This window comes from Leucopleurus acutus (assembly GCF_964270905.1).
Source record: "Leucopleurus acutus genome assembly, chromosome: X".
Lineage (NCBI taxonomy): Eukaryota > Metazoa > Chordata > Mammalia > Artiodactyla > Delphinidae > Leucopleurus > Leucopleurus acutus.
The window spans coordinates 99,437,249-99,449,315 of record NC_139148.1 but is presented as its reverse complement, the minus strand read 5'-3'; the positions used below and the strand labels follow the sequence as shown (position 1 = coordinate 99,449,315).

Here is a 12,067-nt window from a genome sequence, read left to right as displayed (position 1 = left end):
TTCTTTTTTATGGCTGAGTAATTTTCCATTGTATATATGTACCACATCTTCTTTATCCACTCCTCTGCCAATGGACATTTAGGTTGCTTCCATGTCTTGGCTATTGCAAATAGTTCTGTGATGAACATTGGGGTGGATGTATCCTTTTGAATTATTGTTTTCTCCAGATATATGCCCAAGAGTGGGATTGCTGGATCATATGGTAGCTCTATTTTTTGTATTTTAGGGAACCTCTATACTGTTCTCCATAATGGTTGTACCAATTTACATTCCCACCAACGTGTAGGAAGTTTCCCTTTTCTCAACACCCTCTCCAGCATTTATTGTTTTTAGATTTTTTTATGATGGCCAGTCTGACTGGTGTAACATGATACCTCATTGTAGTTTTGATTTGCATTTCTCTAATAATTAGTGATGTTGAGCATCTTTTCAGGTACTTTTTGGCCACCTGTATGTCTTTATTGGAGAAATGTCTATTTAGATCTTCCACCCATTTTTGGACTGGGTTGTTTGTTTTTTTGATATTGAGCTGCATGAGCTATTTGTATATTTTGGAGATTAATCCCTTGTCAGTCGCTTCATTTGCCAATATCCTCTCCCATTCTATGGGTTGTCTTTTTGTTTTGTTTATGGTTTCCTTTTCTGTGCAAAAGCTTTTAAGTTTAATTAGGTCCCATTTATTTACTTTTGATTTTATTTTCTTTAGGAGATGGATCAAAAAAGATATTGCTGCAATTTATGTCAGAGAGTGTTCTGCCTATGCTAAGAGTTTTATAGTATCTGGCCTTACAGTTAGGCTTTTAATCCATTTTGAGTTTATTTTTGTGTATGGTGTTAGGGAATGTTCTAATTTCATTCTTTTACATGTAGCTCTCCAGTTTTCCCAGCACCACTTACTGAAGAGACTGTCTTTTCTACATTGTATATTCTTGCCTCCTTTGTCATAGATTAGTTGACCATCGGTGTGTGGGTTTATTTCTGGACTCTCTATTCTGTTCCATTGATCTGTATGTCTGTTTTTCTGCCAATACCATGCTGTTTTGATTACTGTAGCTTTATAGTATAGTCTGAAGTCAGGGAGCCTGATTCCTCCAGTTCCATTTTTCTTTCTCAAGATTGCTTTGGCTATTTGGGGTCGATGCAGAGATATACCATGTTCTTGGATTGGAAGAATCAAAATTGTCAAAATGACTATACTACCCAAAGCAATCTACAGATTCAATGCAATACCTATCAAATTACCAAGGCATTTTTCACAGAATTAGAACAAAATCTTTACAATTTGTATGGAAATACATGAATTAAAAAAAAATACACAAGCTATGAAGACTAATTCACAAAGAAAAAGAAAATATGAATAGACCTGTTACAGTAAAGAGATTCCATTTGACATTAAAAAAACTCCACTAAGTACTGCTCAGGCCCAAATGGCTTCACTGGTGAATTCTATCAAATATCTAAAGAATTAACACCAATCATTCAAAAACTCTTCCAAAAAATAGAAAAAGAAAGAGTATTTCCCATCTCATTTTATGGGGCTAGTATTACTCCTGATACCAAAAAAAAAGACAAAGATGTCATATAAAAAGAAAAACCACAGACCAGTACTTTTTCTTAATATAAGTACAAAAATCCTCAACAACATACTAGCCAACCAAATCCAGCAACATATAAAAATGAGTATACATCAAGACCCAGGGGAATTTATCCAAAGAATGCAAGGTTGTATCAGCATGTGAAAATCGATCAATGTAACGTGATATTAATAGAATAAAGGACAAAATGCAATGTGTTTTTATGATAAAATAGTGACCATACAAAAAATAGAAGGGAACTTCCTCAACCTCATAGAGGACATCTGTAAAACACCTACAGCTAACATCTTCCGCAGCATGTGGGATCTTCCCGGACCGGGGCATGAACCCATGTCCCTTGCATCAGCAGGCAGACTCTCAACCACTGCGCCACCAGGGAAGCCCTACAGCTAATATCTTACTTCATTATGAAAGACTGAAAGAGGAATTTTTGGTGAAATTAAACTTTCAAAAATATGAAACACACACACAGAGTGAGAGAATGATTATTTCTGGTGGAATTATTAGTAATTACAAAATATTAGAAACAAACGCTCATACTACACAGGAGACTGGTTAAATAAATTACAATATATCTATAAAATGCAGTACTAATGAGCATTTAAAAAAGGAATTTGGCTTTTAAACAGAGTGTTTAGGTCATTTACATGATATTTGGGTTTACATCTACCATCTTACTATGAATGGATAGAGAGGGATTCCCAGGACATATTACAGAGTAAAGAACAGCAAAGTGTTAACATGTATATAGTATTTTATCTTTTATCTAAGAAAGGAGAAACAAGAATATATATAGTTTTTTGAAAAAATAAACTTTGAAGTGTAGTCTAGAAATTATTGAATGGGTTAACCAAGGGAGAGAAGAAAGAGTGACACTTCTCTGAGTATACTATTTGCATACTTTGGAACATAATATTAAGGTCTTACATATTAAAAAATAAAGGCAGCAAGGTAGGGTAAATCAATACTGAATGCATACAGAAACGAAAAAAATCCCTAACTTTTAAGAATTGGTAACAGATCCACACAGAAGAAAATATCCATATTAATTGTAATATTTTGAACAGAATGCTTTGACATATAACCTCAGTGGGAAACATTCTAAAGGCAAAAAAAAAAAAAAAACAACCCAAAAACCAAAAAAACAATTGCAATACAATTTTAAACATAGCATTTTATTTATTTAGTTGTATGAGGATAGCAATTCTGAAATGAATTTTCATATTGTAGGATTTAGAAAATATAAATATTAAATAAATATCTTGATGCTTTTGAGGATCAGGTTACTCATTGTGAGAAAGGTGAGGAATAACAAGGAATTGGGAAGGTAGCAGAAGAATCTTGTGTTACTGGGTTGGAATTAAAGGCATAGATATAGCAATGAGTGTACCTAGATACCATATCTGTTTGTAAAACCTCTGACCACTAAAAAAACCCAAGGGTTCCTTGTATGAAATAACTGATTTCAGAACTGGGACATGGAAAATAAAGGGTAAATCTGGCAAAATCAATGACAGAAAGTAAGAAAGTGCTTAATGTGCTGATGGGACATAACAAAAGTAGTTATTGGACAAATCTGGGACAATTTGAGCGTCAAAATAATTAAGGACAGTAATGAATTAAGTTATATTGATTACAAAAGAATTCAAGAGTATTTACTAATATGAATAAATGAATAACAAAGTGGGAGGGAAAACCTTCCTTACAGTACAATGCCAACTAATAAAGGAAGAAAGAATAATAAAGAGAAAAAATCATTAGTTTACAATCACATAATAATAAATGGTTCAGAGAAGAGTCATCAGTGGATTCTAAATCCATTGGGTCATAGTTTATTGGAAAATAATTTCTTAATTTCCAAATATATGTAGATTTTTCTAGTTACCTTTTGGTAAACATTTCTATTTCATTTGAATTTGAATTACTTTGATTCCAACACTTGAAATTTATTGAGAATTAATTTATGGCCGAATATATGGTCAATTATGATAAATATTTCTTATGCAAATGATAGGAATATGTATTTTCACTTGTCCATTAGTTCAGCTTTTTTCATTGTCCTCATACAATCACTGAAAAGGGTGTGTTAAAATTTTACACCATTATTGTAGACTTGCCTATTTGTCCTTACAATTCTGTCCATGTTTAATTTAGTAATGTTGAGGCCATAATATTATATCCATACATTCATTATTCTGTGTCTTCCAAATGAATTAACTCCTTCATAATCATGAAGTAACCTTCTTTCTTTAAAATAATTGATTTTGCTGAAAAATCTATTCTGATAGATTACTACTATAGCTATACAATCTTTCTATTGGTTAGTGTTTGTGTGGAGTACCTTTTTAATCCCTTACTTTCCTTATGATATATATGTGTCTTAGAAACACATAGTTGGATTATTTTTTCAAATCTTATCTGACAGTCTTGGAATATTTAGTCCCATTTACAATTAATATAATTATGGATATATTTGGTTTTAATTTTGCCATCTTAGTATGTGTTTCTATATTTTCCCACCTGATCTGTGTTACTATTTTTTATCTTTTATTGCCTCCTTTTAGATTTGTTATATTATTCTCTAATATTCTTCTAAAAATTTGGAAGGTAAACGTTTCCTTTCTATTAGTGATTACCGTTGAATGGACAGTTATACTTTATTCATCAAAGCTTAATACTAAATATCATTTTTATTTTTCTCCTGGACAATGATAAAAGTTTACTTTCAACCCTCTGTTCTTATATGCTATTTTGTGCATTTTAGTTCTATTAATATACTGAATGCCATAAGACATTATCATTATTGTTTTATACAGTCAATGTTTATTTATATTTAACTACACATTTACCATTTTCATTGCACTTAATTGCTTCCTGCATCTCCAACCTTCCTTTTGTGGCCATTTTCCTTTGTTTGAAGAACACCCTTTAGTATTTTGTTAAGCAGGAGACTGCTTTTGTCACGTTCTCTTAGTTTTTGCTTGATAATGTCTTTATTTCACTTTGATTCTTGAGGTATAATTTTGCTGAATATATGATTCTAATTTAGCATTCACTTAAAAAAAATTTTTTTTTCACCACTCCCTGTGCCATGCGGGATCCTAGTTCCCAGACCAGGGATCGAACATGCGCCCTCTGCAGTGCAAGTGGGAGTCTTAACCACTGGACTGCCCAGGAAGTCCCAGCATTCACTTTTCATCAGCACACTGACACTATCATTTTAATATCTTCTAGTTTTCACTGTTGCTGTTGAGAAGGCATTCATCCATCTTATCGTTGCTCTACTGAACTAACTTGATCTTTTTTTTTTAAGGTTGATATATGTTTTCTCTTTTTCTGCAATGTCACAATGATGGGTCTAAATGTTGATTGTTTTTTATTCATTCTGCTTGAGACTTGTTGAGCTCTTTAAATGAGAGAATTGGTGTTTTTCATCAATTTGAAAAGCCATTATTTCTTCAAATATTGCTTTTCTGCCATTCTTTTCTCACCTTATGGAATTCTTCTCACTTTGTACTGTATGTCCATTATCTTCTTATTTTCTCTTTTATATCCTTCTGATTTTCCTTGCTTCATTCATCACAGTTTCTTCTGACTGACCTCCAGTAATGCTCTCTTTAGCCATGTCTAATCTGTCTTTGAGTTCTAAGGTTTTCATATGTTTGAGCTCCAGGTTTTCTCGTTGTTTCTTATATCTTAAATGTCACCCTTTACAGCTTGCAGTTTCTTGCTGAAATATGTAAGTTCAGCTTGTAATTTCCATGTTCACACTACAAATAGTTGTTTAAAGTCTATGTCAGGTAATTCAACTATCTTGAGTGCCTGTGGGTTCATTTGTATTATCTTTTATTGTGTTATATCTAGTTCATTTGTCTTGTTTCTTCGTGTGTCTGTTTATCATTGTATTTCAGTTACAGGAATTGAAAATTATTGAAAGAAGTCATTTGAAGCCTAGGATGATAAGGATTTTTTTGTTTATACCAAGAAAATTGGAAAGGTGAAGACTATGAAATCACCTTAATCCAATTGCCAGGCTCAAGATTATTTTGCTTAGATGGGTGGCTTGAACCAGGCCTGAACTCCATGCCAAGGGTGGTTTAACCCTGGTTCATCCTTACTTCTAGTGTACAGTCCTTTGGGATCCCAAACTAAGCCCAAGTTTGTTGACCCTTGCCAGGCTCGTGAGACTTGAATGAGCTTCTCAACCTGTCATCACATCTTCAGGTTTGCAAATGCCTCATTAGCAGACGTGACCCAAAAGTCATAATCATTTTTCCTGGATTTCTGTCTTTTTATGGATGTCTCACTATCTTTTTTTTTAACATCTTTATTGGAGTATAATTCCTTTACAATGGTGTGTTAGTTTCTGCTTTATAACAAAGTGAATCAACTATACATATGCATATATCCCCATATCTTCTCCCTCTTGTGTCTTCCTCCCACCCTCCCTATCCCACCCCTCTAGGTGGTCACAAAGCACAGAGCTGATCTCCCTGTGCTATGTGGCTGTTTCCCACTAGCTATCTATTTTACATTTGGTAGTGTATATATGTCCATGTCACTCTCTCACTTTGTCCCAACTTACCCTTCCCCCTCCCCGTGTCCTCAAGTCCATTCTCTACGTCTGCATCTTTATTCCTGCCCTGCCCCTAAGTTCTTCAGAACCTTTTTTTTTTTTTAGATTCCATATATATGTGTTAGCATACGGTATTTGTTTTTCTCTTTCTGACTTACTTCACTCTATATGACAGACTCTAGGTCCATCCACCTCACTACAAATAATTCATTTTCATTTCTTTTCATGGCTGAGTAGTATTCCATTATATATATGTGCCACATCTTCTTTATCCATTCATCTGTCGATGGACACTTAGGTTGTTTCCATGTCCTGGCTATTGTAAATAGAGCTGCAATGAACATTGTTGTACATGACTCTTTTTGAATTATGGTTTTATTAGGGTGTATGCCCAGTAGTGGGATTGCTGGGTCATATGGTAGTTTTATTTTTATTGTTTTAAGGAACCTCCATACTGTTCTCCATAGTGGCTGTATCAATTTACATTCCCACCAACAGTGCAAGAGGGTTCCCTTTTCTGCACACCCTCTCCAGCATTTATTGTTTCTAGATTTTCTTATTAGCTTCTCAATGCTTATAGTATTTTCCCCATATTTTTGTTGTATTTAGCACAAGAGTCAGTCCAAATTACCCAGTCTGCAATTGTTAGAAGGTAATGCTTTTAATATTCTGATTTAATTTAGCTGTGTATTTCCTTTGTAAGCGCCGTAAGAACTGGCATCTTTCTAGAGAAGGTCTTCATGATGGAGAGGGTAAAATGTATAAGTCCTTGAATATGTAGGTCAAATTGTGTATATAGAGTCACTTTTTTTTCTTGGAGAAGTTTCATTGTTTTTTATCTGAAGGGGTGTGTGTGTGTGCATTCACCTATAATAGAACAATCTTAAAACTTAAATTTATTTTATCAATGAACCCAGAGTCAAGATCTTTAGATGATATCAGTAAAGACATCTTGATATTGTAAAATTTATCAGAATCTTTTACAGAAACATAACTTTGAAGAGGAATTATTTAATGAGACACTAAATGTACGTTCCAACTGGAGGAGAAAAAAAAGGAAAATATGAATTGTAAAATCCCTTATATTCCAATTGGTTAAATTTTGTGACTTGAATATTAGTATTGTTGAGCATGAATATTTTAAATAAAAGCAGTAAGATGATCATTTCTCTCCCTTTAACCTCCCCGAAATCTTTAAAGAAACCAATAGATGTTTTTGTTTCTGTATAACCAGAATTCAAGGAGATATTTAAAAGTGAAGGGGAAATAGTATATTTTAGGTTGATTAACAGCATAAATTTTGACATGTTTACTTTGTGAAGATTCATCTTGCACTATAAAGTTTTCCACTGAAGATATAGAATTAGAATAAAAATATTAAGATTAATATTCTGGGATAGATTGATCTCTTCTAAGATTTAAAAGCTGCATTTTAAAAATTTAGATTTTACCATGTATCTTTGTCATCTTCAAATCGTTTTAATTATCTCAAAGGTTATGTGTCTGTGTTGCAGAATTCATTGGCATTTTTGACACGTAAAATAATTTAGCAGGATAAATGGAAACTTTACATTTGCATATTTATATACTTTACATTTCTTACATTATTGTTAACCTAAATATCAGATAAATAGGTTAAGAATAATTATTAAATAGAAGAATCCCGATTAAACGCAAATGTTACCAGTCGACGTCTGTACGTTGTTCACAGTACATAATCCGAAAGTATTGAGCATAGCCGCTGCAATTCTACTGGCCAAGAAAGTTAATTACCTAAAGAAATTGCCCAAACAATAGCAATCTTCATGATGGCCTTAGTCCGTGAATTGAAACGGCTATGCTCAATAGGATTACGTATTGCTACATACCGATCCAGCGAAATAGCGCAGAGGTGCATGATGGACGCTGTAGAAAATAAAACATCTAAAGAAATCCAGACGGGGCACAAATATCTAGGTAATGGCCAGACATAATCTGAAAGAGAACAGAGAGAAGACAAGAACATGTTATGTAAATTATACCAACTGTAGTTTTAAATTTAGTCTACGTATTTTTTCTTCTCATAATCTAAGTTTATAAAAGAAAGTAAAATTTGGTAAACATTGTTTTCCATAGTAATGATATGACGATGATGATGATAATGCATTCAGTGTTACATACATTATTTTTTATTGAGGTAAAATTTACATATTATAAAATTAATCACTTTAAAGTGTACAATCTAGAGGCATTTAGCCCATTCACAACATTATGCAACCATCACCTTTTTCTGGTTCCAAAACATTTCATCATTGCAAAAGGAAACCACTACCCATTAGGCAGTCACTCTCCATTTTCGCCACCGCCCCCAGCCCCTGACAATTTCTTATCTGCCTTTTGTCTCTTGAATTTAGCTAATCTGGTTATTTTATGTAAGTGGAATCATACAATAGGCGACCTTTTGTGTCTGGTTTCTTTCTTTTTGAGGTTCATCCATTTTGTAGCTTCTATCAGTACTTCATTCTTTTCTATGGCTGATGCTCTTATCAGTTGAAATTTTTTTGCATGCTCTCATAAATGAAATTTTCTTAATTTCATTTATGGATTGCTCATTGCTCTTGTTTAGAACTATACCTAATTTTCATGTATTAATCTTGAAACCTTCAACTCTGCTGAATTCATTTATTAGATCTATATTTTTGTGTGTGGGTTCTTTAGGATATTCCATATGTAAGATCACATCATCTGCAAAGAGAGGTAATTTTATTTTTTCTTTTCCAATTTTCCTCTGCCTTTAATTTTCTTTCACTTGATTTCTCTAGATAGAATTTCCAGTACAATGTTGAATATAAGTAGTGAAAGCAGATATCTTGTCTTTCTCCTTATCTTAAAGAATAATCTTTCATTATTTCATTATTGAATAGGATATGTTAGCTGTGGGTTTTTCATACATGCCTTTTATCATGTTGAGGAAGTTTCCTTTTATTCCTAGTATGTTCTGTGTTTTTAATGATGAAAGAGAGATTTTGTTAAATGCTTTTTCTACATCATTTGAGATGATCACGTGGTTTTCTTACCTTCATTCTATTAATGTGATGCATTACATTAATTGATTTTTTATGTGCTGAACCACCTTTCATTCTTGGGATAAGTCACACTTGGTCACGGTGTATAATATGATGCCGAATTTAGTTTGCTAGCATTTTGTTGAGGATTTTTGCATCTATATTCATAAGTGATATTGGTCTATAATTGTCTTTTCCTGTGATGTCATTATCTGGCTTTGGTATCTGGATAATGCTGGTCTCATAGAATGAGTTACAAATGTTCCCTAATCTTTTATTTTGTAGGAGTTTGAAAAGTATTGGTATTAGTTCTTCTTTAAATAATTGATAAAATTTGACCAGTGAAGCCATCTGGTCCAGGATTTGTCTTGTTGGAAGGTTTTTTGATTACTGATGCAATGTCTTTACTTGTTATAAAGTCTAATCAGAGTCTTTATTTCTTCTTGAGTCACTTTAAAAAAAAATTAATTTATTTAATTTATTTATTTTGGCTGTGTTGGGTCTTCATTGCTGCGCTAGGCTTTCTCTAGTTGCAGCGAGTGGGGGCTACTCTTTGTTGTGGAGCATGGGCTCTAGGCACACGAACTTCAGTAGTTGTGGCACGCAGGCTCAGTAATTGTGGCTCGTGGGCTCTAGAGAACAGGCTCAGTAGTTGTGGCGCATGGATTTAGCTGCTCCGCAGCATGTGGGATCTTCCCAGATCAGGGCTCAAACCCGAGTCCCCTGTATTGGCAGGTGGATTCTTAACCACTGTGCCACCAGGGAAGTCCCTTGAGTCACTTTTAGTAGCTTGCATGCTTTTAGGAATTTGTCATTTGTCCATTTTATTTAGGTTATGTGGTTTGTTGGAGTACAATTATTCATTTATTCTTTTATAATCCTTTTAATTTCTGTAAGGTCAGTAATAATGCCCTTCCCCGCTTTCATTTATAATTTTAGAAATTTGTGTCTTCTCTCTCTTTTTTCTTAGTATTTCTAGCTAAAGGTTTATCAACTTTGTTGACTTTATTGTGCCTTAAATCTCAGTTTCTCCATTTTTTGAAGGATAGTTTAGAGTTTTGCCATATGCAGAATTCTTGGTTGACAGAATTGTTGTTGTTCCTGTTGCTGTTGAGCACTTTATTTATTTATTTTTTGTTTATTTTTTTTTTCCAATTTATTTATTTTTGGCTGTGCTGGGTCTTCTTTGCTGCATGCGGGCTTTCTCTAGTTGTGGTGTGCGGGCTTCTCATTGTGGTGGCTTCTCTTGTTGCAGAGCATGGGCTCTAGGCACGCAGGCTCAGTAGTTGTGGCTCTTGGGCTCTAGAGCACAGGCTCAGTAGTTGGGGTGCACGGGCTTAGTTGCTCTGTGGCATGTGAGATATTCCCGGGCCAGTGCTCGAACCCATGTCCCCTGCATCTGCATTGGCAGGCAGATTCTTAACCACTGTGCCACCAGGAAAGCCCCTGTTGAGCACTTTAAATATGTCATCCCACTGCCTTCTGACCTCCATGGTTTCTAAAGAAAATTCATTATTAATTTTTTAAAGATCCTTTGTAATTTTGACCATAATGTCTTGGTGTGGATCTCTTGGAGTAATATATGCTTAGCATTCATTGAGCTTAGTAAACTTGATAGTATCTTGTTTCTCTCAGGTGCTGTTCATTTTTCTTCATTTTTTTCTCTTTCTTCTGCTCAAACTGGATAATCTAAATTGACCTATCTCCAAGTTCCTTAATTCTTCCTTCTTTCTGCTCCATTCTGCAGTTGAATTGGTCTAGTAAATTTTTAATTGAATTTTTGTACGTTTCATCCCCCAAATTTCTATTTGATTTCTTTTTATAATTTATATCCCTTTATTGCTGTTCTTGATTTGTTGAGACAAATTCTGGTTTCCTTTAGTTCTTTGTCCATGGTTTCCTTTGGCTATCTGAGCATTTTTGAGAGAGTTGATTTAAAGTCTTTGTCTAGTAAGTCTAATGCCTAGGCTTCCTCAGGATCATTTTCTATTAATTTTTTTTCCTGTGAATGGGCCATACTTTCTAGTTTATTTGCATTCCTCTTACCTTTGATGAAACTTGAATATTTTGAATTTTATAATTTGGCAACTCAGGAAATTTGATTTTGCCCCAGACACGTATGGTTCAGAGGTTAGCTAGAGATTTAAGCCAAGTTTATGGTTCCCCAGAGAAGAATCTATGGTTCCCTCTATCTCTGCCCTTTCCTATATGCTCCCTCAACTTTCAGCTTTGAGATTTCCTCAAACTCTGTCCTCAGTTTCTTTGGGCTACAATAACTGCAGATTTTTTGGAGGTTTAGGCACTTGACCTGACATAGACTGCATCTTCCTCTTCGACTGTAAGTCATGAAATTTGGAAACTCAACCAGTGCTGTTCTCTTCTTCCAAGTCTTGAGACCCTCCAGAATCTTTCTGTTTTAGGTTTTTCTCCAGTACCTTTAGATAGTTGTTTTTGTATTATGTTTAGAGTTAATAGAGTTAATAGTTTTTATCTGCAGAGGTGTAACTAACAACCATTGGAATTCAAGGAGCACAACAAAGAAATCAAAGACATTATTAAAAATTCTTCTAAACAAAAATGTTTATGAATGTCCATTTCTGTTCATCATTATCTTGTAATCTCCTCAGATTGTATCCATCTAGAAGTTGATTGTGTTGAGGGTTTGGGTATTCTCGAACTGTTTGACGTTCAAAAATTATTTTTCAAATTGTATTTCAAATACACAAGTATTACCTCACTGCCATTATGTGGAAAATTTTGTTGCCATAACCACTGGAATATAAGATGCATTGGGTCAATATTGTTATCTGTTTTATTTTTCTACTGTTTTATTCATAATGCTTAGGTCAATG

The 12,067-nt window shown here is 33.9% G+C and overlaps 1 protein-coding gene across 2 annotated transcripts in view; it reads right to left on the bottom strand.

Annotated features, from left to right (window-relative positions):
* The window catches only part of HTR2C (5-hydroxytryptamine receptor 2C), a gene marked incomplete at both ends in the record, with an annotated part of 115,743 nt that overhangs the window by 20,156 nt on the left and 83,520 nt on the right, over nt 1–12,067 (bottom strand). Inside the window, one exon of one of the 2 annotated variants that reach the window (XM_082864845.1) lies at nt 7,945–8,145. In XM_082864845.1, coding sequence (XP_082720971.1) covers nt 7,945–8,145 — 201 coding nt within the window. The remainder of the gene's footprint in view (nt 1–7,944; nt 8,146–12,067) is intronic. The other variant, XM_082864846.1, reaches the window with a different exon arrangement.